The sequence below is a fragment of the Lontra canadensis genome, unplaced genomic scaffold, assembly GCF_010015895.1.
Source record: "Lontra canadensis isolate GAN:19392208 unplaced genomic scaffold, GSC_riverotter_1.0 scaffold41, whole genome shotgun sequence".
In the NCBI taxonomy this organism is placed as follows: Eukaryota; Metazoa; Chordata; class Mammalia; order Carnivora; family Mustelidae; genus Lontra; species Lontra canadensis.
The window spans coordinates 13,005,176-13,029,682 of NW_022631035.1; the positions used below are offsets into that span (position 1 = coordinate 13,005,176).

General features: G+C 39.5%; 1 protein-coding gene across 6 annotated transcripts in view; it reads right to left on the reverse strand.

Moving 5' to 3' along the window:
- HELZ (helicase with zinc finger) overlaps nt 1-24,507 on the reverse strand; it is a 157,072-nt gene that overhangs the window by 13,590 nt on the left and 118,975 nt on the right. For all 6 annotated transcript variants that reach the window (XM_032870803.1, XM_032870801.1, XM_032870800.1 and 3 more), the window contains 4 exons: nt 18,468-18,547; nt 13,404-13,974; nt 12,743-12,983; nt 10,994-11,510 (listed from right to left, as the gene is read on the reverse strand). In XM_032870803.1, the coding sequence (XP_032726694.1) occupies nt 10,994-11,510; nt 12,743-12,983; nt 13,404-13,974; nt 18,468-18,547 (1,409 nt within the window). The remainder of the gene's footprint in view (nt 1-10,993; nt 11,511-12,742; nt 12,984-13,403; nt 13,975-18,467; nt 18,548-24,507) is intronic.

A 24,507-nucleotide genomic window follows, 5' to 3' on the forward strand; every position in this document is an offset into this window, starting at 1 on the left:
AAAAAAAATTCTCTGTCTCCCTCTGCCCCTCCCCCTACCACCACTCCCTTTCTTTAAAAAAAAAAAGAAGAAGAAGAAGATTGAGAAGCATAGTACATTTCTCATAGTTAATTTTCCGGTATTTGAGATTTCTGAATAAATCATTTAAACAATCAAACATTTAGCAGCTGGAACCAGGCAGCTTTTAAGAATCAAGAATTTGGGGGGGAAAAAAATCAAGAATTCTAAAATGAACCATCCCTCCTCCCATCCTCCCCACCGAAAAGGAAAACCTCATAGAGCCGAAGATTTCATTTTTTGGTCCCCAGGAACATAATGTGGTACTCCCCGCCCCACCCACATATCTACCTCATGTAATTGCAATCACTTATTGTTTTCCAGGAAGACACCTAACTCATGGCATAAAAAGCTAAAGAACAGTGTGAAACAGAGGAGGCCTGGGAGCCTGGAGTCTCAGATCTGCTCTAATTAGTAAAACTGCTTAAGCTGCAAGTCCCTCGATATCTTGGTGCCTCGGTCTCCTTTAAAAAGGAGGAGTGAGAATAAATGCTCTTCAAGGCCTCAACTACTTTCAAAGTTCTGTTTTTGAAAAGAGTCTTCAATAAATCAGAGTCCTTCTCAATGAGAATATATTGTAACTCTTTTTTAAAGTAGGCTCCATGCCCAGAGTGAAGCCCAATGTGGGGCTTGAACTTAAAACCCTGAGATCAAGACCCAAGCTGAGATCAAGAGTTGGACGCCCAAATGACTAAGTCACCCAGGTGCTCCTTAACTCCTTTTTATTAAAATGTCCAAACATAGGGGCGCCTGGGTGGCTTAGTGGGTTAAGCGTCTGCCTTCCGCTCGGGTCGTGATTCTAGGATCCTGCGATCAAGCCCCATATTGGGCTCCCTGCTCAGAGTGGAGCCCAATTCTCCCTCTCCAGCTCCCTCCCTTGCTTGTGTCCCTTCTCTCACTACCTTTCTCTGTCATAAATAAATACAATCTTTAAAAAAAAAAATGTCCAGGGGCGCCTGGGTGGCTCAGTGGGTTAAGGCCTCTGCCTTCAGCTCGGGTCATGATCCCAGGGCCTTGGGATCGAGCCCCACGTTGGGCTCTCTGCTCAGCGGGGAGCCTGCTTCACCTCCTCTCTCTCTCTGCCTGCCTCTCTGCCTACTTGTGATCTCTGTCTGTCAAATAAATAAATAAAAATCTTTAAAAAAAAAAAAAAAAAGCCTCTGCCTTCGGCTCAGGTCATGATCCCAGGGTCCTGGGATCGAGCCCCACATGGGGTTCTCTGCTAGGCAGGGAGCCTGCTTCCCTTCCTCTCTCTCTGCCTCTCTTTCCCTACTTGTGAAATAATACTGTGAAATAAATACTCTCTGTCAAATAAATAAAATCTTAAAAAAAAAAAGTCCAAACATAATCCATCAACAACTTTAACAACCATCAAAAATATGCTCTATCTGCTAAAGTAATTCAAATGTGATACGACACACAAGCGTATTTAAGTTATTTAAATCCAAAAACTATACAGCATGCTGACTACAATAAAATGCATTCTGGGCAATGAGTTTAAAATTTCAATTTTTTTCCCTCACCGAGGGAAATTTCTATGAAATTTACATTGAAAGACAAGGACCCACAGCTATAAATTTCAGAGAAAGCTTCCTTGTCCGGGGAAAAAGAAAAAAATTCCAACAGAAAATGTCATTTGGATTTCCACCTACACTTCAGCCCTGTGGGCTAATTAAAGATATAAACCATACTTTCCCTCCCTTCGTCCTTATTTCTTGACCACATTTTGTTTCCTGTTGTTCTGCACGGTTCTCAGTTTCTTTCATGAAGACACTCTTCCTTCTACGTCTGTCTCCTGCCAATCAGATTATTCCTTTACTTTTAGACAGCAGCCCAACCAATGTCCAACACTCTAGTTTCATTTTAGAGTTCTTGGGTCTAAATAATTTCATTACTTATTGCTTAAAGGCTCGTTTTATTCTGTCAGAGACCCTCACTTCTCGGTTCAGTATCAACTCCATGTGCATTTGTGTTTATATTCTTGACGCTAAGCTGTGAAACCGTTATGTTGCTAAACAAATGATCGTCATTTTCTAATAAGGCTGGCGCTAATATAGATCTTTCTAAATATCAAAATATAATGCTAAAATCTCAAAAGTATATGTATAAATAGATAACTGGGGGAAAGGTCACAACTAAGTTAATTAGTGCTCTATTTAGAATTATACTATCAAAGCTAATCACTAAGGAAGAACTAAATGCTCTAGTGAAAATTCCAAGTGTCATTAACTATGGTGCCAGGAACGTTCATTAAAATAGAACTTCTCATTTAAATGATTAGCTTTGATAATTTAAGCGTGAATAGAGGTCTAATTTATTAATCTGTTGATTAACTGTCTCTGTTATGTGCATCAGATGGCTTATTAGATACCATACATTAATGATCCCTCTAAGAAGATGGCACTATTACCACCTGGTTACACAACGTAAGTCACAAGCTGTCCTTACCCACTTCTAAAGTCAGAACAGGCAGAATGTTCATCAGCCAAGAATATACTCTTTAAGCCACATTTGTATAAGACTTTGCGCCAGAGAAGGGAACGTGGAGGTGTGGGGTAATCAGACAACACCAAAATCAAAATTACCAACTAACTTCAAAACCAGAGCTCTTTGAAGGAAAAAATGAAAACTAATAGATGAGTCAAAGGTGTCTTTGTTCAAAAACCAACACAGAAGAGATGTTTCAAAGCAGATTCATCACAGAGGCACACATGTCATGTCTCAGAGGCATCGGTAAATGCAACTGACTGAACGCTGGTCAAGGGGAGCGACTTACAAGCATCCATTCTCATCGGAAGGCCATCACAACAATACCACCGCTGCAACACAAAAGCATGCGGTTTCAAATTCTGAGAGTTTTCTAGCGAAGCTTTTAAAAGAGAATTTTTCACACGTTCCTCATAAGCACTTTTTTTTTTTTAAGATTTTATTTATTTATTTGACAGACAGATATCACAGTAGGCAGAGAGACAAGACAGAGAGAGATGAGGAGAAGCAGGCTCCCCGCTGAGCGGAGAGCCCGGTGTGGGATTCGATCCCAGGACCCCGAGATCATGACCTGAGCCGAAGGCAGAGGCTTAACCCACTGAGCCACCCAGGCGCCCCTCATAAGCACTTTTAACCACACTATTTCACGGTGAGGCACATCCTACCTGGCAACATTTGTTCTGTACCAGGATCAGTATTGCTGGTTCTATGTTAAATGAAAGTTTTTAATGTGGTAAAACTACTCCCACTTAAGAAGAATGAGGATTTGTCTCTCAAGATAAAGTAACTGGAAAGTATAATGGGAAAAAAAAAGATTCCACTCATAATAAAAAACAAGGAACAATCAATGTAAATTTACCCAGGAATGAAGCTGCTACTGAATTTTACAGTGGAACACTCAGAAAATAAAAAAGGAAGGGAGGGAAAGAGGTAGGGGGGGAAATTAAAATACTGAAGATTGTACCAATTCCTAAATGAGAGGTTTAAGAAATCTGTAAAGACAAAATATCCCCTAATTTAAAGCTACACGCTTGATGTAATTAAAAACAAACAAACAAAAAAGAACAACCCAAGAGAGGTTTTTCTTTGGGTGTGGGGGGTAAATGTGTGGGGGGAGGAAGAGTTCACAAAGAGTTATGGTAGAAAAACCAACAAATAACTCCATTCTTCTGCCCACCCCGGAAGGGGGGAAAAAACAATGCAGTAAGAGAGACTTTACACTATCAAATTAGAATACTACAAAGCCTCAAAAATTAAAAGAGTTTAATTCTGGTACAGAAAAATAAATATAGCTAGATGAGGAGAAAAATTGAAAGTCTGGAAACAGATCTGAGTGTATACTGAAGAAGAGTGTCCTACTCAGAAGTTAAGTTATAAAGTTGTCATACAAAGTAGGAGATCTCATATAGAAATTGTGAATCATGCCAAAATTATGAGAAACTAAACCCCTGCAAGCTCAGAAGCCAAGAATTATCTTCTATTGTATTCTCTTTACATTCCGTCTCTCCCCACCCCCACAGCGGTTAGCTGAAATGCAAGCATGATACTGTGCTATTATAAAAGAATTAGTATTGGATAAGAAAGCTACTATTCTCTTTAGTGACAATGCAGTAATTTAACGAGTATGAAGACAACTGGCTAAATATTTAGAGAAACATTAAATCATAATCCCAATTAATACTGAAATTTGAAATCAAACTGGAGCAACTGATCACTTATTTCCAATCAGGAATGTCTGCTACCTGGCCCCGGGTAAGGGTGGCACCTCTGCCCTCTGCTCCCTTCTTTATCCCATCATCAGAAAGAACTAGAAGTGGGAGAGGGTGCTGGCACCACTGCCAGACCACAGTGCCCCAGCCTGGCTGAGGGCCAGGGCTTTGGCTGCATTCAAGCTAGGGAAGAAAATCTACTGCATTTAAGACAGAAGCCTTAAACACCTAGATGAGAATACTCTAAAAATTTTAAGTACCAAAAAATATTACAGAACAGGATCAAGATCCCATGTAAGCACCCTGGCCTGAAAGAAAGGCTTGATGGGGTAATAAAACTGAGCACAGAAATTAAGGGAAAAAATTGTTTCAACAATGTTTCAACAAATAATCACCTAATGTTCATTTTTATGAATGCTATGAAATCGCATGTTCATCTCTATGAATGCTATGAAAAGCCCAATGTTACAGTAGCTATCTTTGAATAGTAAATTAGATATAATATCTCTAGTTGCTACATTTTCCATGCTGATCATGTACTTTGTCAAAAGAAAATGGAAATTATTATAAAAAAGAAAATACTAATGAAACAGAATGTGAAAAACCACCTCTGTTCAAGTTAACTGTTAAGCTAACATCTAGATGTTTTCATCTCACATAAGATTAATCAATCAAGGTTTCTAGCAATAAAAGAATTCATAGTACAGAAGGAAATAAGACATTTTTCTACATTGTTAATATAAGAAATTATTTTAAAAGGCCAGAAATAAACACCAAACATATAAACTATTCATTCTGCGAGATGATTCATGCAAAATCATTTTGTACCACATAACACACAAAAGTTATCGCAACACACTTGAAAAACGTCAAAATCTGTAATATGGTAGAAATAATATTTTCCTTGTCAAGGTATTCTTTTTCAGTGTTCCAAGTTAGTCATCATTAAGAGAATCTTAGGCATCAAAATAAAGGTGACCAAATAGTTCTGCAAAAGTAATTTCACTCTAAGGACCCAGTGACAATTGAAGGTACTTACTCACACACAGCTAAACAGTAGTATCAAATGTTAAGAGCCTGAAGGTAAAAAGAACTTAAATTCCAAAACTAAGTAATACTTAAATACATCAAAGATTAAAGTACATTATTCAGTATTGAGTATTATACGGTAAAGTACAAATCTTTATAGAACCCTATAAAGCCTTTGGCACATTGTTTCCTCCACATATGATGAACTCATTTGGCAAGTTAAATAAATATCATCACAAGACGGGCCCCTGGGTGGCTCAGGCAGGGGGCACTTAACTCAGCCAGTTAAGTGACTGCCTTCAGCTCAGGTTATGATCTCAGGGTCCTGCAACCAAGCCCCACATGGGGCTCCCTGCTCAGCAGGGAGTCTGCTTCTCCTTTTCCCTCTGCCCCTCCCCAGTGCTTGTGTGTACATGCTCTTTCTCTCACAAATAAATAAAAATCTTTTTTTTTTAAAAATCACAAGAGGTATTGGTACAAATGGTGGAGGTAAGTAATTCCAAAGCCCATCGCTCCATAAAGCAATGAAAAAATTGGCAAAACTGTCACCATCAACTTTCTTAAATTCAATAAATTAAAGCTTACAGCAACCAAGAGAGCAGTTCATCAAGAAAAATGGAAAATTCAGTAAGTATAGTGAGCTCTCTGGTATTTTAACTTACTCTGGTCCCAAACCCTTCCCTCCAGCTCAATGGTGGCCTTGAATATAAGTAAGACCTGGCATTTCCAGCACCAGGACCAGAGGGTGCAGAATTCATTCCTCAAAGACGTGTAATTATTTGTTGTGACCTGTGACCTGGAAGACTGGCTCAAAAACCCTTGCCCTGTCTTGTCTGAGAACTCCACCAGCGCTAAGAGGGCCGTATCAAAAACATTCATAGGCAAAGGTGTTAGCCACAGCTGCCTGGCACAAAGGACTAACAGCTGGACCGAACAGCAGACTAACCACCTTTCTCGGAGGAAAGGCAAGGAATGAGATGCTCAGGAAGAAAGGGCTTTCAGGAGCTCTGACACATTCCTGGGAATCTAAAAGGCCACACACATGCTGTGTACCTGCTCAGAAAAGACCTGAAAAGTTCCTACCTCTGGCTGATCTGGAGGCTCTGCAGAGGCAGGAAGCTAGGACTAAGGCAAAGATGTAAACTGCCTGGCTGAGTGTGGAGGCTGCGCCCAAATGCACACTCAGACGCTTCTGCAAAAACTGGGCCGTGTTTTTAGTCCTGGGCATTTAAGGGCATCTCTGCGTGATTAGTTGACCATGAAGCTAACAGCATAAAGACTTCAGAGGTGACACATGACAACCACAAACTTTAAAAAATTAGTTCAGGGGGCGCCTGGGTGGCTCAGTGGGTTAAAGCCTCTGCCTTTGGCTCGGGTCATGATCCCAGGGTCCTGGGATCGAGCCCCGCATCGGGCTCTCTGCTCAGCAGGGAGCCTGCATCCACCCCCCCACCTACCGCCGCCTGCCTCTCTGCCTACTTGTGATCTCTATCTGTCAAGTAAATAAATAAAATCTTTTTAAAAAAAGATTTTTAAAAAAAGATTTTTTTTATTTACTTGACAGATAGAGATCACAAGTAGGCAGAAAGGCAGGTAGGCAGAGAGAGGAGGAAACAGGCTCTCTGCAGAGAGCGTGATGTGGGCCTCGATCCGAGGACCTGAGGATCATGACCTGAGACAAAGGCAGAGGCTTTAACCCACTGAGCCACTCAGGCACCCCAATAAATAAAATCTTTAAAAAAATAATAAAAAATAAAAAATATATAATTGGTTCAGAATTTTTAATTAATTTACAATTATTTTTTATATTAGATCAGAAAAGTCACTAAACAAATGACAACAAAATCCAAAAGCAAAAGAATGAGAAAAGAGATCACATGCAAACTGAAACAAAAAGAGCTGTGGGGGCTACACAAACATCTGAAAAAAACATACTCAAGACAAAAACTGTTGCAAGAAAGGAAATCATGTAACGATAAAAACGCCAATCCATCAAGAAGACCTAACAATTATAAACATGTATAAACCTAACCACAGAGCCTCAATATACATGAAGCATAAACTGACAGAACTGAAAGGGAGAAACAGAAGATTCAACATTAGTAGTTGAGAGATTTCAAAACCCTACCTTCAGTAGTAGATATAAAACCTAGACAGAGAGAGATCCAAAGCAAACGGAAAATTTGAAAAATATAAACCAAACAGACCTAACACAACTATAGAACATTCCAACCAACAAGAACAAAATATTCATGCTCTTCCAATGCACCTGAAACATTCTCCAGGAAAGACAGTATGTTGGACCACAAAACAAATCTCAATAAATTTTAATAGATTAAAATTACAGAAACTATATTCTCCAACCACAATGAAATCAGAAATCAAAAACACAAGGAAGTTTGAAAATTTTTCAAATTTCCTTATATTTTTTATTTCTGATTTCATTCCATTGTGGTTGGAGAATATACTTGCTTTTCTCTAATTTACCAAATAAGTGCCTTAAACATTATTACTAGAGTTCTGGCCAGGGCAATTAGACAAGAAAAAGAAAACACAACCAGATTAGAAAGGAAGAACAAAGATATATTTGCAGACAACATTTTCTTCTATACGAAAAAAAAAAAAAAAAACCCAAAGTATCCACAAAAAATCTATTAGAGCTAATTAACAGTTCAGCAAATTTGCAGATATATAATAAATATATAATTGTATTTCTGTACACTAGTAATGAACAATCCAAAAATGAAATTAAGAGAACAATTCTGTTTACAATTGCAGTTAAAAGAGTAAACTACTTCAGAATAGAAGTGTGAGACTTATACTTGGACAATTACAAAATGCTGTTAAAAAAATTTTAAAGGACCTAAATAAATGTAAAGATATCCCATGTTCAGGTACCAGAAGGCTTAATGTTGTTAAGATGACAACAGTCTTCAACTTAATCTACAGATTTAAAGCAATCTCTCTTAAAATTCCAGCTGGTTTTTGGGGTTTTTTTTGGCAGAAATTCACAAACTGATCCTAAATTTCATATAGAAATTCAAGAGACCCAAAACAGTCAAAACAATCTTGAAAAAGAGCAAAGTACAAAACCATACTTCCAAATACAAAACTCACTACAAAGATACAGTATACAAGATAGTGCAGTAGAGAATAAGGACATCGACAATAATGAACAAACTGAAAGCCTACAAGTAATCCCATACATTTATGGTTAACTGATTTTTGACAAGGTTGCCATGACCATTCAATGGACAAAAGGTTTTTTGATAACTGGTGCTGAGAAAACTGGATAACCAACATGCAAAATAATGGATTTGTCATCACCTTATGTAACACACAAGAACTAACTCAAAAAGGGTCAAAGAACTCAATGTAAAAACTAAAACTATGAAACTGAGGAAGGCAGACATACATCTCCATGACTTTGGATTAGGCAACAGTTTCTCAGGTCTGACATCAAAACCACAGTAACAAGAACAGCAACAATGACAAAGAACAGATAAATTAGACTTTTCCCAAATTAAAAACTTTTGTGCATCAAAGGATACTATTAAGAAGGTGAAAAGACAAGCTACCAAAGGAGAAAATATGGGAAATCTTATGTGTGATAAGAATCAAGTACCCAGAATGTATTTAGAACCTCTTACAAAGAAAGCTCTGTAACAAAAAGGCAACCAACCATTTTTTTTTTAAACGGGAAAAGGATCTGAATGGACATTTCTGCAAAGAAGATACACATACGATGATGCTCAGCATCATTAGTCCTTAGAGAAATGCCTATCAGAGCCACAGAGATACCACTATACACCCACTAAATGGCTATCATTTTTTTTTTTTTTAAAGGAGATACTGGAACCCTCATACATCACTACTGGGAATGTAAAAAATGGTACAAGGCCCTGTGGAAAACAGCCTGACAGCTCCTCAAACACAGAGTTACCAGACAACCCAGGAATTCCAGGTACATAAATAAGAGAACAAAAAAATATGCTTTCACACAAAAACTTGTTCGGTAGCACTACTCATAATAGCAAAATAACAGAAACAAATCAAATATCCATCAATCGATGAAGAGATAAACAAATGGTGGTAAATCCATCAGTGGAATAGAACTCAAGCATGAAAAGGAATGAAGTACTGACATGTGCTACAATGGGCACGAGCTTCAAAAACATGCTAAAGAAAAAAGCCAGACTCAGGAGGCCACATTTTGGATGATTCCAGTTATATAAAATGTCTCCATACAGACAGACAGTAGATTATTAGTTGCTAGGGATGGGAGGCAGGGAGGACTAGGGAGCAACTACTTAACAGTTACAGGTTTCTCTCTGGGTGACAACAATGCTCTGAAATCGGAGTGCGGCTACACAACATTGTATATACATTAAAACCCACTAAATAGTACCTTAAAATGGTCAAAATGGTGAAGTTTTTGTTATATGAATTTTATCAGAAATAACTACACAGGGAAATAGAGAAAACACCATCTAAATGAAAATTACATTACCACTTAGCTGTTAAGTCCCTCTGTTATAACTTGAAATGTCAGATATGTGTTAAATCTTTAAAAGTATGGTTCCAAATTTCTAGATCCCCACAATACATATATACAGATAGCAATTCATTTTATGCTTACAATTTATATTAGGAGCCTAAGATGGCAGGTAAGTTGTTTGCATGACAGTTATTAAACCAGATGAGCCAAACAATGCCTACTGGAACTACTTGAACAAATTACCTCCAAAACTCCACAAATAAGATACAGAACCATCCCTATCAAAACCTGACTTTTTAATCAGCAGGTACAGCAGAAAAATCTGCAAAACACAAGAATTATTTTTAAAGCCTTTAGAAATCAACGAAGAACAGCCAAAATGAAGCTGATGCCAAAAAGGTATCTTTCACGTATCAAAGTTGTAAATGTTTACCCTATTTTAATAAGAAGACATCTGCGATTGATAAGGACCACAACCAGCTTTCTACATTCTCCTCTTTAATCACTGCAAACTTAAGGGGACCAGCTAGACAACGTGTTTATAGTCTACATCAGTGGTACCATTTTGGAAGTTTTATACCTGGGATTACGAGGATTTTCATATCAGTGAAGGTCCATATAGATGTTCCCTAGAAATACCTACCTATTTTAAGATAAAAATCCAGTTTATCTTAAAATGCCTAATTGAGCAGAGTGGATTCCACGTTAAATACACCGCCCATTCGGACACTCAGGAATCAGTACTAACACGTCTCAACTGCCCCAGGCTAAGTGAGAAACACCAGAGTGAGTGCCAGGAGAAGCACCGCACTAAGAATTCACCCCTGGCTGAAAAAGCCAGCGTCTACTTAAGGCTTAATTAACCCATTTATAACTGACAAATGTAACTTAAGTAAAAAGACGAATCACCAGAAACCATTTGCCCAGATTAGACCGAACAAAAAGCTGCCTCCTCAGGTCAATCAGATGTTGAATGTTCTAAAACAGCAACAAAAGAATCTAAGGGGCATGTTTCAACAATAATGACGATTCTACAAAGCCTGAAATACCACAATAAGAGGAGAAATTAAAATAAATTCCAAGAAAAGGTTATCTTGAAAAGACTATTAAATTCAGTAAGACCTGTTCACCATTCTCATCAAATCAATATATACGATTACTTTTCACAAAAATTTAATCCTAAAAGGAAAAAAAGGAAAAGAAAGACATTTACCTCTTCTAAGCTAGGGAGCGAAGAAGAAGATACTGTTCGAGATGACAATGGGTGAAATGGCTCTTGACCAATAGCATGTTGATGATTCTGTATTTGTACAAAAGGGTTTTGCGGTGGCCTGTGCGGCAATGGAGGTAGGCCATAGGGAAAACCCGGCCCCATTAGGTGATTCTGTTGTAAGTTAGCAAAAGTCCATGCTCCGTCAGGTGCCAGGTATTTCAAGGGAGGAGGGGCAAGGTGTTCAGATGGCAACGAGAAAGGCGAGCTGAATATCTGGGGCGGTAGGCGCTGTGGAAATGCTGGGTTGTTGGCTACTTCAATGTCTCTGCTGTTGTCATTAAAGTTAGAAAAGTGGCTACTGTGGTCTGTGCTGGATGGGGGAGATGGGACTGCTGGTGGGCTCCTAGTCTGAATTTGTCTATATTGCAAAAGTCTTGATTGAGGTGGTGGCATTTCAGCTAGTTCCCGTGTTTCACTTTGATCACGATTAGACAGTTCTCTGATTAAGTCTTGAAACCTACATAAAGACGATGAAATATGAGGAAAAGAAAAAAAAGCTCTGTCACATCAAGGAGAGCTTTAGTCAACTACACGAGTTAATTTTTACAGACAAAATCAGAATACTTAATTAGAATTAACATTAATAAATCTCAAAAGTGAGCATCAGGGGGCAGCTGGGTGGCTCATTTGGTCGGACTCTTTCCTGGTTTTGGCTCAGGATCTCAGGATCAAGCCCCATGTTGGGCTCCATGCTCATTGTGGAGTCTGCTTGTCCCTCTCCCTCTGCTTCTCCCCTCGCTTGCACATGTGGGCTCTCTCTCTTTTTCAAATAAATAAAGTCTTCAAAAAAAAAAAAAAAGTAATCATTAAAGGGCAACAGATGCTGAGTGGGAGGCACTAAATATGTCCAAGTACCTGATTTCTTTCTTTTCCCTTGGCATTAAAAACTGTCCTTGTTCTCAGGCACCTGGGTGGCTCAGTCGATTAAGCAACCACCTTCGGCTCAGGTCATGATCCTGGGGTCCTGGGATTGAGTCCTGCATCAGGCTCCCCGCTCAGCAGAAAGTCTGCTTCTCCCTCTGCCACTCCCCACCTCTTGTTCGCTCTCCCTCTCATTCTCTTTCAAATAAATAAATAAAATCTTAAAAAAAAAAAAAAAAAAACTGTCCTTGTGTCTACATGTCTTTGATAACTGGGGGTTACGAAAAGTCACCATCGTGGTGGGCCTTGTTCAGAGGGATCAGGAAACACTTCACTGCAGTCACATGACACTGGCCATAAAAACAAGTTTGGGATAAGGACTGAACACTCATAAATGTTTACAGTTAAAAGAGGACAGAATTCTGTGCAGGCAGGGGAAAAAAACTGATGACAAACTTCTCATTTTTAACTTTCAATCACTAACTTACTTCTGTATCCATTCATTTCTTGTGTGACTACTGAGCAGGAAAAACATACAGCAATGGTATAGTTTTCTCAGGAGAGCCACAAAGCAAGGCGCCATATTATTTTCAATCCACGACAAACTGTCCATACCCAGCATTGCCCCAGTTACTTCTAAACGATTCTCTATCTTTTAGAGTCAATCATTAGAACTGTGTACCATGTGCCTAGAAGACCAGCATCCAGCATCTTTGGGACAATATCCCACCTTGAGGCTAAAAGGACGACACTCAAGGAAGAACACGGTGTGTGGGGGGAGGGGGCGTGGGCCATGCTTCCGAGGCTATGTTTACTCTGCGGAAGTACCTGGAGTCTGTGGTTTCTGCTTCATCTTCGGCACTGCTGGGGAGCTTCCACTCTGCTCTCACTGGGGGCTGATGCAATCCGATGGGGGTCTGAGGAAGGTGCTGGAGGTGAGGATGCGGGCGGTGATGGTGCGGGTACGGAATACTGCCCTGACTGAGATATGCGTGATGCTCGTTCCACTGCTGGAACCGCACTTGCTGCTGCCTTAGTGTTTCTAGAGCTACACTCCCGTGCATACGATCTGCAAGATATTTGGGAAGAGTTTAAATTTTCATGCCTTTGGGGTTTCGGGTTCATTTGGGGTTTCAAGCTACTCAAGTGTTTTTACAACCAGATTTTCTTCACAGTGACAAAGAAATGCCCATCATTTTTGGTTCTGGAGAAAGCAGTATTTCCTAAATTTGCCCATAACTAAGGTCACGGTAATGGTGGCGATGGTTCTTCCTTACCTACCTGATCACGGAGACTGGCATCACCTCGAAGCTCGATAGCAAACAGCGTTTGGAACAAGGTTCTGCCTGTTACACTAAGCGACTGATTTTTGCTGCCACTGTTTGAAGAACTGAATCACTCCTGACCCAAATTAATATTGCACAGTACATGTAAATTTAAGGAAATAATCTCTGACTTTGTCACGTCCCGCCGTGACAGGAGAACTTACCTAAAGCCTCCCCTACAGGCAATCCTGGGGGGTTCTCATCAGTGAAGTTACTCAGATGTGACGGAAGGAGGGGGCCGGGCTGTGCGATGGCTCGCAGAGGACCATGGCCTTCCTGCAGCATGGGAGGCGGCTGCTGCTCGGGGATCACAGCCTCTGCGGGTGGGGACTGCGGGCGGTGAGACACGGCGCTATTAAAGAAAGCGCTGTTGGGTCCTGCCTGATAGGCAGGAGAAAGCTGAGGAGGCGGCTGCGGAGTCAGCTGGTTCAGTGGATTCGGTGGCGGGACTACCTGATTCGGCTGGGGTGGCATCTGATTTGGTTGTTCAGGCAAATTACTCTGCTGCTGATTTAACAGGGCGTGCTGCTGAGGAATCGGAAACGGTGGTCTGGGTAGCTGGGGAAGGGGATGAAAATGACGACTGGGGATGGCATACTGTGCGTGGGGAGCCGGGAGAGGAAGATTTATGTGTCTCGGGTTGAGATTATCTTTGCGATGAAATTTGGTATTGGGATAAACAACACCAGGACGCGACTCAGGACTTCTGTTCTGTGGATTTGATTCCAAATCGATCTAGAAAAGAATAAGAAGTCTTTCTTAACTATGGAAGATCTGGGTCCTGGGGCTCTCCACCTTTCCACCCCTAGCACATCTACAGGGTAGGATAGATTGTTACCAGTCACAGCTCAGAGCAGGGGCCCAATCACCTTCTGACAATCAAGTGAGGGAATAAATATTTTTTACATTAGATAAGATGAAACAGGAAAAAAAAAAGCATATTATACTTGAGTCATAAGAAGAGATATTGCCATCTTATTAACATATCCACTTCCATTCTTTTAAAAACATTATTTTTAATTTCACACTTTCTTCCTTGAAAGATAATCATTTATCTCCTGCTGATATAAATCATTCAAATGTGTCCTTTCCTTCCCATTTTATTGTTTTTATACATCTCTCTCTTCAAATATATCTATATTAATTTTAAAAAATACTTGTCTCAATTTAAACAACTGTGAAGTGAACAAATAAATAAGTACTTTATCATCACCTTTGTATAACCAGTTTGATTGTCAATTCTTGCCATTTGGTATTGACATTTATCCTTTCAACAAACATTTACTGAGAGCCTACCCAGGGCACTCAACCTTGTGCTGGAGATTAAGAAGGCAGTAAGAGGACTTAGTTTGTACCCACAAGAGCTTATAGCAAAGGCTGGCAAATGATGGTCCCCAGGCCATTTCTGACCCACCAGATTTCTGCAGTGAAAGTTTTACTGGAACACAGCCACCCCCATTCGCTGACGTACAGTCTATGGCCGCTTTCTCTCCGCAGTGGCAGAGCTGAGACTGCCACAAAAACCATACGGCCACAAAGCCTGAAGATGTACTATCTGGCCTTTTACAGGAAAAGTTTGCAAAGCCCAGGCTTGGAGTCCAGTAGAGGATACCCACAAGTAAACACAAAATTAGAGGTGTTCACAAAAGGATGTGATCGGAGATCCTAGTGCCTGAGACAATGAGAGGTGGCGTCACAAAGGCTATGGCGTTTGAATTGAGTCTTGCACAAAGAGCAGGAATTTACCCATGAAGGAAGGACATTCTAGTTAAAGGTAACAGCTTAACCAAGGAGAGGGGGAAGGAGAAAAATATGGCGGATTTAAGGAGCACGAGAAGCTTTGTGTACACACAGAGCTACAACTTCAGTTGTTAAGATGTGAGTTTTCCCCTTCCTGACATCAGATAAAACTGCTAGAGCCCAATTACACAAGACCCTGAATGATTCAGTGCTGAGAATAAACATTTTTAATCCTGTATGTAAACTGTGGTAAGCTACCAAAAATCTGTAAGCTAGGGAGTGCTGTCATCCTTCCAAAATCCAAGTTTGATCGTAAGTGGTGACAATGTGAAAACTGAAATATAAGGTGGAAAGAAGCAATTTTTCTTTCCCATCTCTGTCCAAACACTCAATGAGCTGCTTTGGTATATCAATCTCCTTCTAAGTTTCAGTGTAGAAGATCGTCACTGGGGATTGCAGAGGACTTGCCTCACCAAAGGCTCTCAAACTAAACACGGAACTGACCACTGTCAAGAACCCAGAACAAGCAGCTTGTTCCTGAATTGCCCCTGAGGTGCCCCTGGCAACCAATCGATCACACCAATGGCTGAGATGAGCCCATCATGCCTCCAGTGCCTTTTCATCTCTCATCACTAGCTCCCATGGACTGCCACTGAATTTGGCCTATAAGGTCCTTAAGATGACTGGGTGTATAGAAATTGTCTAGAAAATGAAATGAGAAGAATGACAATTCCATCCCAGTCTTCCCGAGCAGCTGCAGTGCCTGCTCTCTGAATGTCTCAGAGCCTGTTACCCACAGTGACATTATAAATATGTAGGTCTTCAATAATGAGTTGTCATTAACCATCTACAATGAGCCAAGATTTGAGCTTCATATATTAAATCATTAACCTTTATCTGCAAAATAAGAAAAAAAAAAAGTTTCAGAACCTACTTAAGGTTCTTTACAAACAAACGTTGTCCCCCATAAATCTTCCTCTTTTTGATGACTGATGCTACATTTAGCTGGGATATGCATCTTTCTATAAGATACTGTTGAAAAGCTTACTCAGATCACATGGGGGAGATCGTGATTAGATGTCAAGGTTGTTTGTGGATAAGCTGCCTCCTTCACTTCTGATTCTGACATGGACCAGAAGCTAGGCCGGTCACAGAAGCTTAAATCAAGACTGTGCTACTCGGTGGGGTGCCTGAGTGGCTCAGTCGGTTAAGCCGCCAACTCCTAATTTCAGTTCAGGTCACGATCTCAGGTTCCCGGGAGCCAGCCCCTACTTGGGCTCCCCACTCAGCCGGGAGCCTGCTTGTCCCTCTCCTTCTGTCCCTCCCCCCCTCTAAAATAAGTAAATAAATCTTTAAAAAGAAAATAAAAAGACTATGATACTCGGGGTGCCTGAGTCGCTCAACCAGTTGGGCATCTGACTTGGTTTTGGCTTAGGTCGTAATCTCAGGGTCATGGGACCCAGCCCCACGTTAGGCTCTGCGCTCAGCAGAGTCTGCTTGTCCCTCTTCCTTTGCTCTTCCCCCTGTGTGCTCTCTGCCTCTCTCTCTAATGAACAAAATCTTTAAAAATAATAATAATAAATAAATAAACACACTGTGCTGCTCTACGCTACTACAGTGGGCTAAGCAGCATAGAGGACTATACTGGCTGAAGGAGCCTGAGAATTAGATTACTACCAGAATTACATTATCCTCCATCACTTCCCTCTCAATACTGAGGCACTGAGTCAAGGAGAGCTAGGAAGTGGCTTGCCCCGAGGCCCTCTGACAAAGCATCAGCATGGAAAGAAAATCAAACACGTCTATCAGGTTGCCTAGTTCCTGAACAGGGAAAGATCATATGAGAAATTTTAAAACAAGGACACAAGAGACACTTGGCTACCTGGGCTTCGGTTGCTCTCATGGCACCCAAGGCTCCTGTGGGAGACTGCGTCCTGCGCTACCTCCGACCACAAGGGCTGCCCCAGCATCCTCCCTGCCGCCTGTTCTCTCCCTGTGTCCCTTTCCACACACACAGAACCTCCACTTGCACGACAGCTCCCCTCAGACCCTGCAGGAAGTGCCACTGGCTGCCTTATTTGTACTCCTCCGGCAGGCACTAAGTCTTCTCAGTTGTAGAAACCGTGAGTCAGAGCTGCTGTTGGGACATAAGTCACTGAACATAGAGAACCGTAGCTTAAAGCCAGCTGAAGTTGGAAATACAGATTTGGAAGTCATTATCATGCAGCAGAGATTTAAAACCATGGAACCGACCTAGTTTATAGTGAGGAATCATAGAGTGCAGAGAGGTGTAGGACAGTGACAGAACCCTGGGAAACCCCAACATAAGGACTAGGGACAGATGGGAAGGGGGTGGGCAGGAACTTAGAAAAGAGACAAGTCATGTTAGAGTTGTGAAAAGTAGAAATGCATGTCAAAGAAACCAAAAGAAACAAGATGGTCAAGAAGAAAGAAGCAGGAAATAGTAATACCGCAGAAAAGACAAGTAAGACTACAGCTTAAGTGGGTTCCTAAGAGTTGGTCACCCGAGGGGATCCTGGATGGCTCAGTCGGTTGAGCATCTGCTTCAGCTCAGGTCATGATCCCACAGTCCCAGGACTGAGGCCCACATCAGGCTCCCTGTTCAGCTGGGAGTCTGCCTTTCTCTTCCCCTCAGTCCACTTGCGCGCTCTCTCTCTCTCTCTCTTTCTCTCTCTCAAATAAATAAATAAAATCTTAGAGATTTCCAGTGGCACTAATTCAACCAATGATTTGATTGTCCCTAATTCATTCACAAGCACAGAAGCAAGGAGAGTAGAAGAATGGGTGGGTAAAGAGTTTAGGATCAGTGATGACATGAATAAGTCACGGGGATAAAAGATACAGCATAGGGAATATAATCAGTGGTATTGTAATAGCGTTGTACAGTGACAGATGGTAATTACACTGTGAAGAGTAAGCAGAACATACAGACTCAGTGAATCGCTACGTTGTACACCTGAAATGAATGTAACACTGTGTGTCAACTATACTTCAATTATAAAAGTTAAGGAGTTACACAGCAGATGTACTGAGAGGACAAGATAAGCTAAAGCTACTTAAGGAAGTGAAGTCTTCCTTCTTCACTGTAACAGCTCTTTGCATGCGGAGATTATTTTCAATGACACATCTGCAAGCTGTGTCTTCACTTAGTACTTTGACACGGAAAGGCTCTAAATTCAAGTCTATCACTGAATAACACAATTTGAGGAAGGTATAAATTAGGTATAAATAAATTAATAAATAAATAAATAAATAAATAAAAGGTATAAATAAATTAGATAACGTAGTCACAAAGAAACGGTGAAGGGAGAGAGGCATGACACAACCCACCAGCTCCTCATGAAACAGTAAACATAAAAGACACACAGAAAAAGATAGACAATTTTCTTTAAAACATTAAGATTCCAAGGTGATCAATCAGACTAAATCCATTAGGACAATGCATTCACCAAACGTAAGCAGCATACCTGTTTTGATTCTGTAGGCTTTTTCTCTGGTGTTCGAATCTTATTAATTTCAGGTCCAGGATTATTTGTATCACTTTTACCTAAGAAAAGATTTTAAAATTCTTATAAATTGTTTCCAATGGATGTTACATTTCCAATGACTAACAATTATTAGACAGAAGCAGAATATTTTGAACATTTTTCACCCATTACTTCGATTTATACTACTGCTTGGGATTTGCTTTTTCTAAAGTTTCAGAGTTGCAGTTTCCCTGCAAGAAAGAAAATTTACAATTAAAGCAAACCTCATTGTCAAAACAAAAGCGCAAATAAAGGAATAACCTTATAACATGAAATAACTTCAAAGATAATTGTCCATTCTCCAGGAATTTGGAGCCTTGTTTTTTTAAACTAGATGCACAAAAGGCACTGGCTTCTTGCCTGTTGAATATAGGCTCAATGCTTTGGCCATTCACAAATGCAATTAAGCAAAATCCAAATAATATGCCAACCCAATTGAACAAGGGAATCTAAATGAACAGATATTCTCAAAGGAATGTTGTTATACTGCTTAAAAGTAATAGAGAGCAAATTAAATACAAGTGGATGATAAATAGTAAAGGAAGGAAATTAAGATTTTTTTTCTATTTTTTTTATTAACATATAATGTATTATTTGCCCCAATTTTAAATTGGTTTAAATGAATCACAGGTTTACACACTTCACAGCACTCACCAGAGCACATACCCTCCACAATGTCCATAACCCAACCAATCACCCTCTCCCTACTCACCTCCCCCTGGCAACCCTCAGTTTATTTTGTGAGATTAAGAGTCTCTTAATTAAGAGTGAGATTAAGAGTATAGTTTGTCTCCCTCCCAATCCCATCTTGTTTTTTTTCCTTCCCTACCCCCCAAAACCCCCACTTTGCCTCTCAAATTCCTCATATCAGGGAGATCATATGATAATGGTCTTTCTCTGAAGATTTTTTTAAGAATCACAATTATAATAGAATTAAATAATGCTATTTCATAATGTGAAAGGATCTTATTTTTCTTTTTTTAAGATTTTATTTATTTACTTGAGAGAGACAGAGAGAGCGAGCGAGCAAGGGAAGGGGCACAGGGAGAGGAACTGAAGTAGACTCTGAGCTGAGCACGGAGCCTGATACAAGGTTCAATCCCATGATCCTGAGATCATGACCTGAGCCGTAATCAAGTCGATGCTTAACCGACAGCCACCCAGGCACCCCACATATGTAAAAGGATTTTAATCTGTAAGAATTAACTGCTGGATATTTTAAATTCCTTGGAAAAAACTCCCTGATTTGAGTTCTTGGTTAAAAACACTTTTATGGGCAAGAGCGCCTGGGTGGGGCTCAGTCGTTGGGCATCTGCCTTCGGCTCATGATCCCGGGGTCCTGGGATCAAGCCTGTGTCGGGCTCCCTGCCCAGTGGGAAGCCTGCTTCTCCCTCTTCCACTCCCCTTGCTTGTGTTCCCTCTCTCACTGTGTCTCCCTCTGTCAAATAAATAAATAAAATCTTAAAAAAAAAAAAAACTTTTATGGGACACCTGGGTGGCTCAGTCGGTTAACTATCCAACTCTTGTTATCAGTTCAGGTCTTGATCTCAGGGTCATGAATTCAAGCCCTGCATGGGACTCCACACTGGGCATGGAGTCTACTTATAAATATATACATACATACATACATCACTCTTTTAGAAAAGCCACTAGAAATTTATAAAATGGAATTTTCATGCCAGAATATGCTTACTACTAAACTTCAAGAAATGAAAACTACAATGTCTGAGATATACACTGGATGGAACTAGCAGATTAGACACTGTAGAATAAAAACTTAGTGATCTTGAGGCATATGCAACAGAAACCACACAGAAAGAAAAAAGAAAAAGAAAGAGAAAAAAAGGAAAGTGCATCCACGAACAGTGGTGAAACTTTAATCAGCCTAATATTTGGGTAGTTGGAATTCCTGAAGAAGCCAGGAGGAGGTGAGACACAAAGTATCTAAGAAATAAAGGTCAAAATTTTCCAAACTTGATGAAAACTACAAATCCACAGATCTAAGAAGTTCTACAAAACCCCAAACTCAAGAGGCATGAAGAAAAAGGAATGTTAAGAAAAACCCTTCAGGCATAAGGAAAATTCTATCAAATGAAAACATGAATATACAAGAAAAAAATAAAGATTACCAGAAATGCTACCTACATGGATAGATATAAAAAATTACTGTTCTTTAAATCTCTTTAAAAAGATACCTGGCCATTTAAATAAAAATAATAACAATGTTGGGCTTATAACATACGTAAAAGTAAAAGGCATGACAATAATATCATAGAAGCCAGGAGAGGAAAAACAGAAATATTATAAGGTTCTTTTACTATACAGGAAGTGGTAAAATATACATCAGAAAGAATATAAATTACACTGTGAGAAGTTAAAGATGTATACTATGAACTCTAAAGCAAATACTAAAATAATAAAGGGTTATAGCTAATAATCCAAAAAAGGAGATAAAGTGGAATAAAAAAAATATTCAACTAATCCAAAAGAAGGAAGGAAAAAAGTCAAGGAGAAATAAGAAACAGATTGGACAAATTAAAAATAGATAGCAAGATGATAAAATCAAGGCTAACTATGTAATCACATACAGTACAAATGGTCTAAACACCCCAATTAAAAGACAGAGATCGTTACATTGGACTAACAGCCAACCATATGCCATCTAAAATAAACGCACTGTAGGGGACACCTGGGCGGCTCTGTGGGCTGAGCACTCAACTCTTGGTTTTGGCTCAGGTCATTATCTCAGAATCTCAGGATCGTGGGACCGAGCCCCACATAGGGCTCCACGCTCAGATGGGAGTCTGCTTAGGATTCTCTCTCTCTCTCTCCTCGCCCCACCCCACCTCTCTCTCTCTCTCTCTCTCTCTCTCAAATAAGTAAATCTTTAAAAAAAAATTAAATTAAATAAATGCATTTTAATGATTTTATATATTTGAGAGAGACTGAGCATGCATGAGAGAAGAGACAAGGAGAGGGAAAAAATCCTAATCTCAAGCAGACTCTGAACTGAGTGCAGAGCCTGAAGCCGGGCCCAATCCCATGACCCTGAGATCATGACCTGAGCCAAAAGCAAGAGTCAGAAGTTTAATCAACTAAGCCACCCAGGTGCCCCAAGAAATGCACTTTAAATATAAAGACACAAAGAGATTAAAAGTAATAGGTAAAAAAAAGAAAGAAAAGAGAAAAAGGTCAAAAAAGATATACCATGCCATCACTAGTCAAAAGAAAGCTAAAGTGATTACATTAGATATTAAGCAAAGTAGATCACAGAGCAAAGACTATTACCAGGGATAAAGGAAGTCATTCCAAAATCACAAGAGTTAATTAATCAAGAGCATATAATCCTAAATGTTGATGCTCCTAATAAGAGAACTGCAAAATTAATCAAGCAAGACTTAAAGGAAAAAGAGACAAATGCCAACTGTCCTTGGAGATTTCAATATTCTCCTCTCATATGTATTTTTTAAAAAAGCAGACAGAAAATCAGCAAGAATATAGTAGATCTACACAATTCTATCAATCAACTTGACCTAAGTAACATTTACAGAGCACTCCATTCTTCTCAAGTAAACATGGAACATTTGCAAAGATACACCAAATTATGGGCCATAAAACAAATCTCACTAAATAAGAGTTTGAGTCATACAAAATATGTTTTCTTATCACAATGGAATTAATGTAGAAATCAATAACATAAAAATTCTTAGACGATCCTTAGTAACTGGAAACTAAAACTCCCCTTTCTAAATATCCCATGGACCTAATTTCAAGTGAAATTAGAAAGTGTACGCAACTGATGAAAATAGATCAGATTTTGTGGGATACACTACTAAGGAGGAAAACTGTAACACTAAATACCTATATTAATTTAAGCTTTTACTCTAACAAAGTATGTGCAAGAGTCTTATACCGAAAACTTGAAGAAAAAAAAAAAAAAGGCTCAATACCGTTAAGGTGTCAATCCTCCCTAAACTGATCTACAGGTCAACACAGTCCCAATCAAAATTCCAGGAGGGTTATTTGTAGAAACTGAGAAACTGATTCTAAAATGTATGTGGAAATGCAAAGCGGCTGGAAGAGAGTTTTGGAAAGGGACAGGGCTAGAAAACTCACAGTACCTGCTGTCAAGGCTTTCATAAAGCTACAGGAATCAAGACAGCACATCTGGCATACACATAAACACGCGTATCAACAGAACAGAAGAGAGACTTAATATATGTGGTCAGATGATTTTCAACAAAGCCACCGCGTTTAGCGGAGGAAGGACAGTGTTTTCAACAAATGGTGCTATATATACATACATACCACACTTACAGAAACAAAAACCAAAACAAAAGCCTCAATTCTTACCTCACACCATATAAAACTTAACTCAAAATGGACCTAAATGAGAACAGAGCTAAAACTATGAAACTTTTAGGGAAAACAAAACAAAACATAGATCAAAGAAATTTAGACACCACACCAAAAACATGACTCGAAGAAGAAAAAAAAAAATGGATCAACTGAATTTTATCAGTTATACTTATACTCTTTGAAAGATACTGTTAATGAAAAGGCAAGCCATATCCTGGGAGAAAGTATTTTCAAAACATGTACCTAATTAAAGATTTGTGTCCAGAAGGTATAAAGAACTCTTAAAACTTCATAAAACAAACTAATAAAAAAGGTGGGCAAAAATACGAATGAGAGATCTACTTCATGAGACCCTTCACGAGAGATACACAGAGGGCAAATAAGCCCAGTGAAAAGATATTCAACATTATTAGTCATTAGAAACATGCAAACATTATTAGTCATTAGGAACATGCAAACTGATACTATGATCAGATACTATCAGATACCCACTAGCGAGGGTAAAATTAAAAAGACTGACACCACCAAGTGCTGATGAGAATGTGGAACAGCTGGAAATCTCATACATTACTAGCTGAGATGAAAAATGGACTAGCCACTTTGGAAAACAGCATGGCAGTGTCTTACAAGGTCACCTATGTATTTACAATACATATTAGCAATCTTATTCCTGGGTATACACCCAAGAGAAATGAAAACCGTATGTGCACACATGTGTTCATAGCAGCTTTATCCATAAGAGCCAAAAATTAGAAATAACTAATTGCCCATCAGTGGATGGGTAGATAAAAGCACTGTGGTGCATCCACATAACAGAATACTAACCAACCGTGAAAGGAACAAACTACTGACACAGACAACACGAATGAATCTCAAAAGCATTAAGTGAATGAAGCTGGACTCAGAAAACTATATACTCTATGATTCCATTTACATGACATACTAAAGACAAAACTACAATTAGTGGCTGCCCAGGGCTGGGGCTTGGAGAAGGAGGCAGACAACAAAGGGATATGAGGGAACATTCTGTTACGTAAATATCCTGTATCTGGATTCTGGTGGTGGTGAACAACTCTCTGTACTTGTCAAAACACATCAACTGTACGTTTTAAAACTGGATTTTACTGTATATAAATTATACCTCAATAAACCTGACTTTAAAAAACAGACTGGGTAATTTTTCCTTATTTATAATTCAAATAGACATGGGACTGTGCTTTACATAAGGACTACTTTAAATCAAGAGTAGCATTCGTGTCTAGGACAGCACAAAAGTAACGGAGTCAATAAAAATGTTTAACAGGAGAGGATTTTCCATCTCAGTTGTAAATAACTATCATTTAAAACACTCGAGATATTGGGCACCTGGGTGGCTCCGTCCAGCTGAGCAACTGACTCTTGGTTTCGGCCCAGGTCACCGTCTCAGGGTCGTGAGAATGAGCCCTGTGTTGGGCGCCATGCTCAGCAGGAAGTCTGCTTGAGATTCTCTCCCTCTCTCTCTGACCCTCCCCATGCTTTCTCTAAATAAATAAATAAATATATATATATATACATATATATATATATATTTTTTTTTAAATTATACTGTTAAAAGAACTTTGTACGTTGATACAAGCAGACA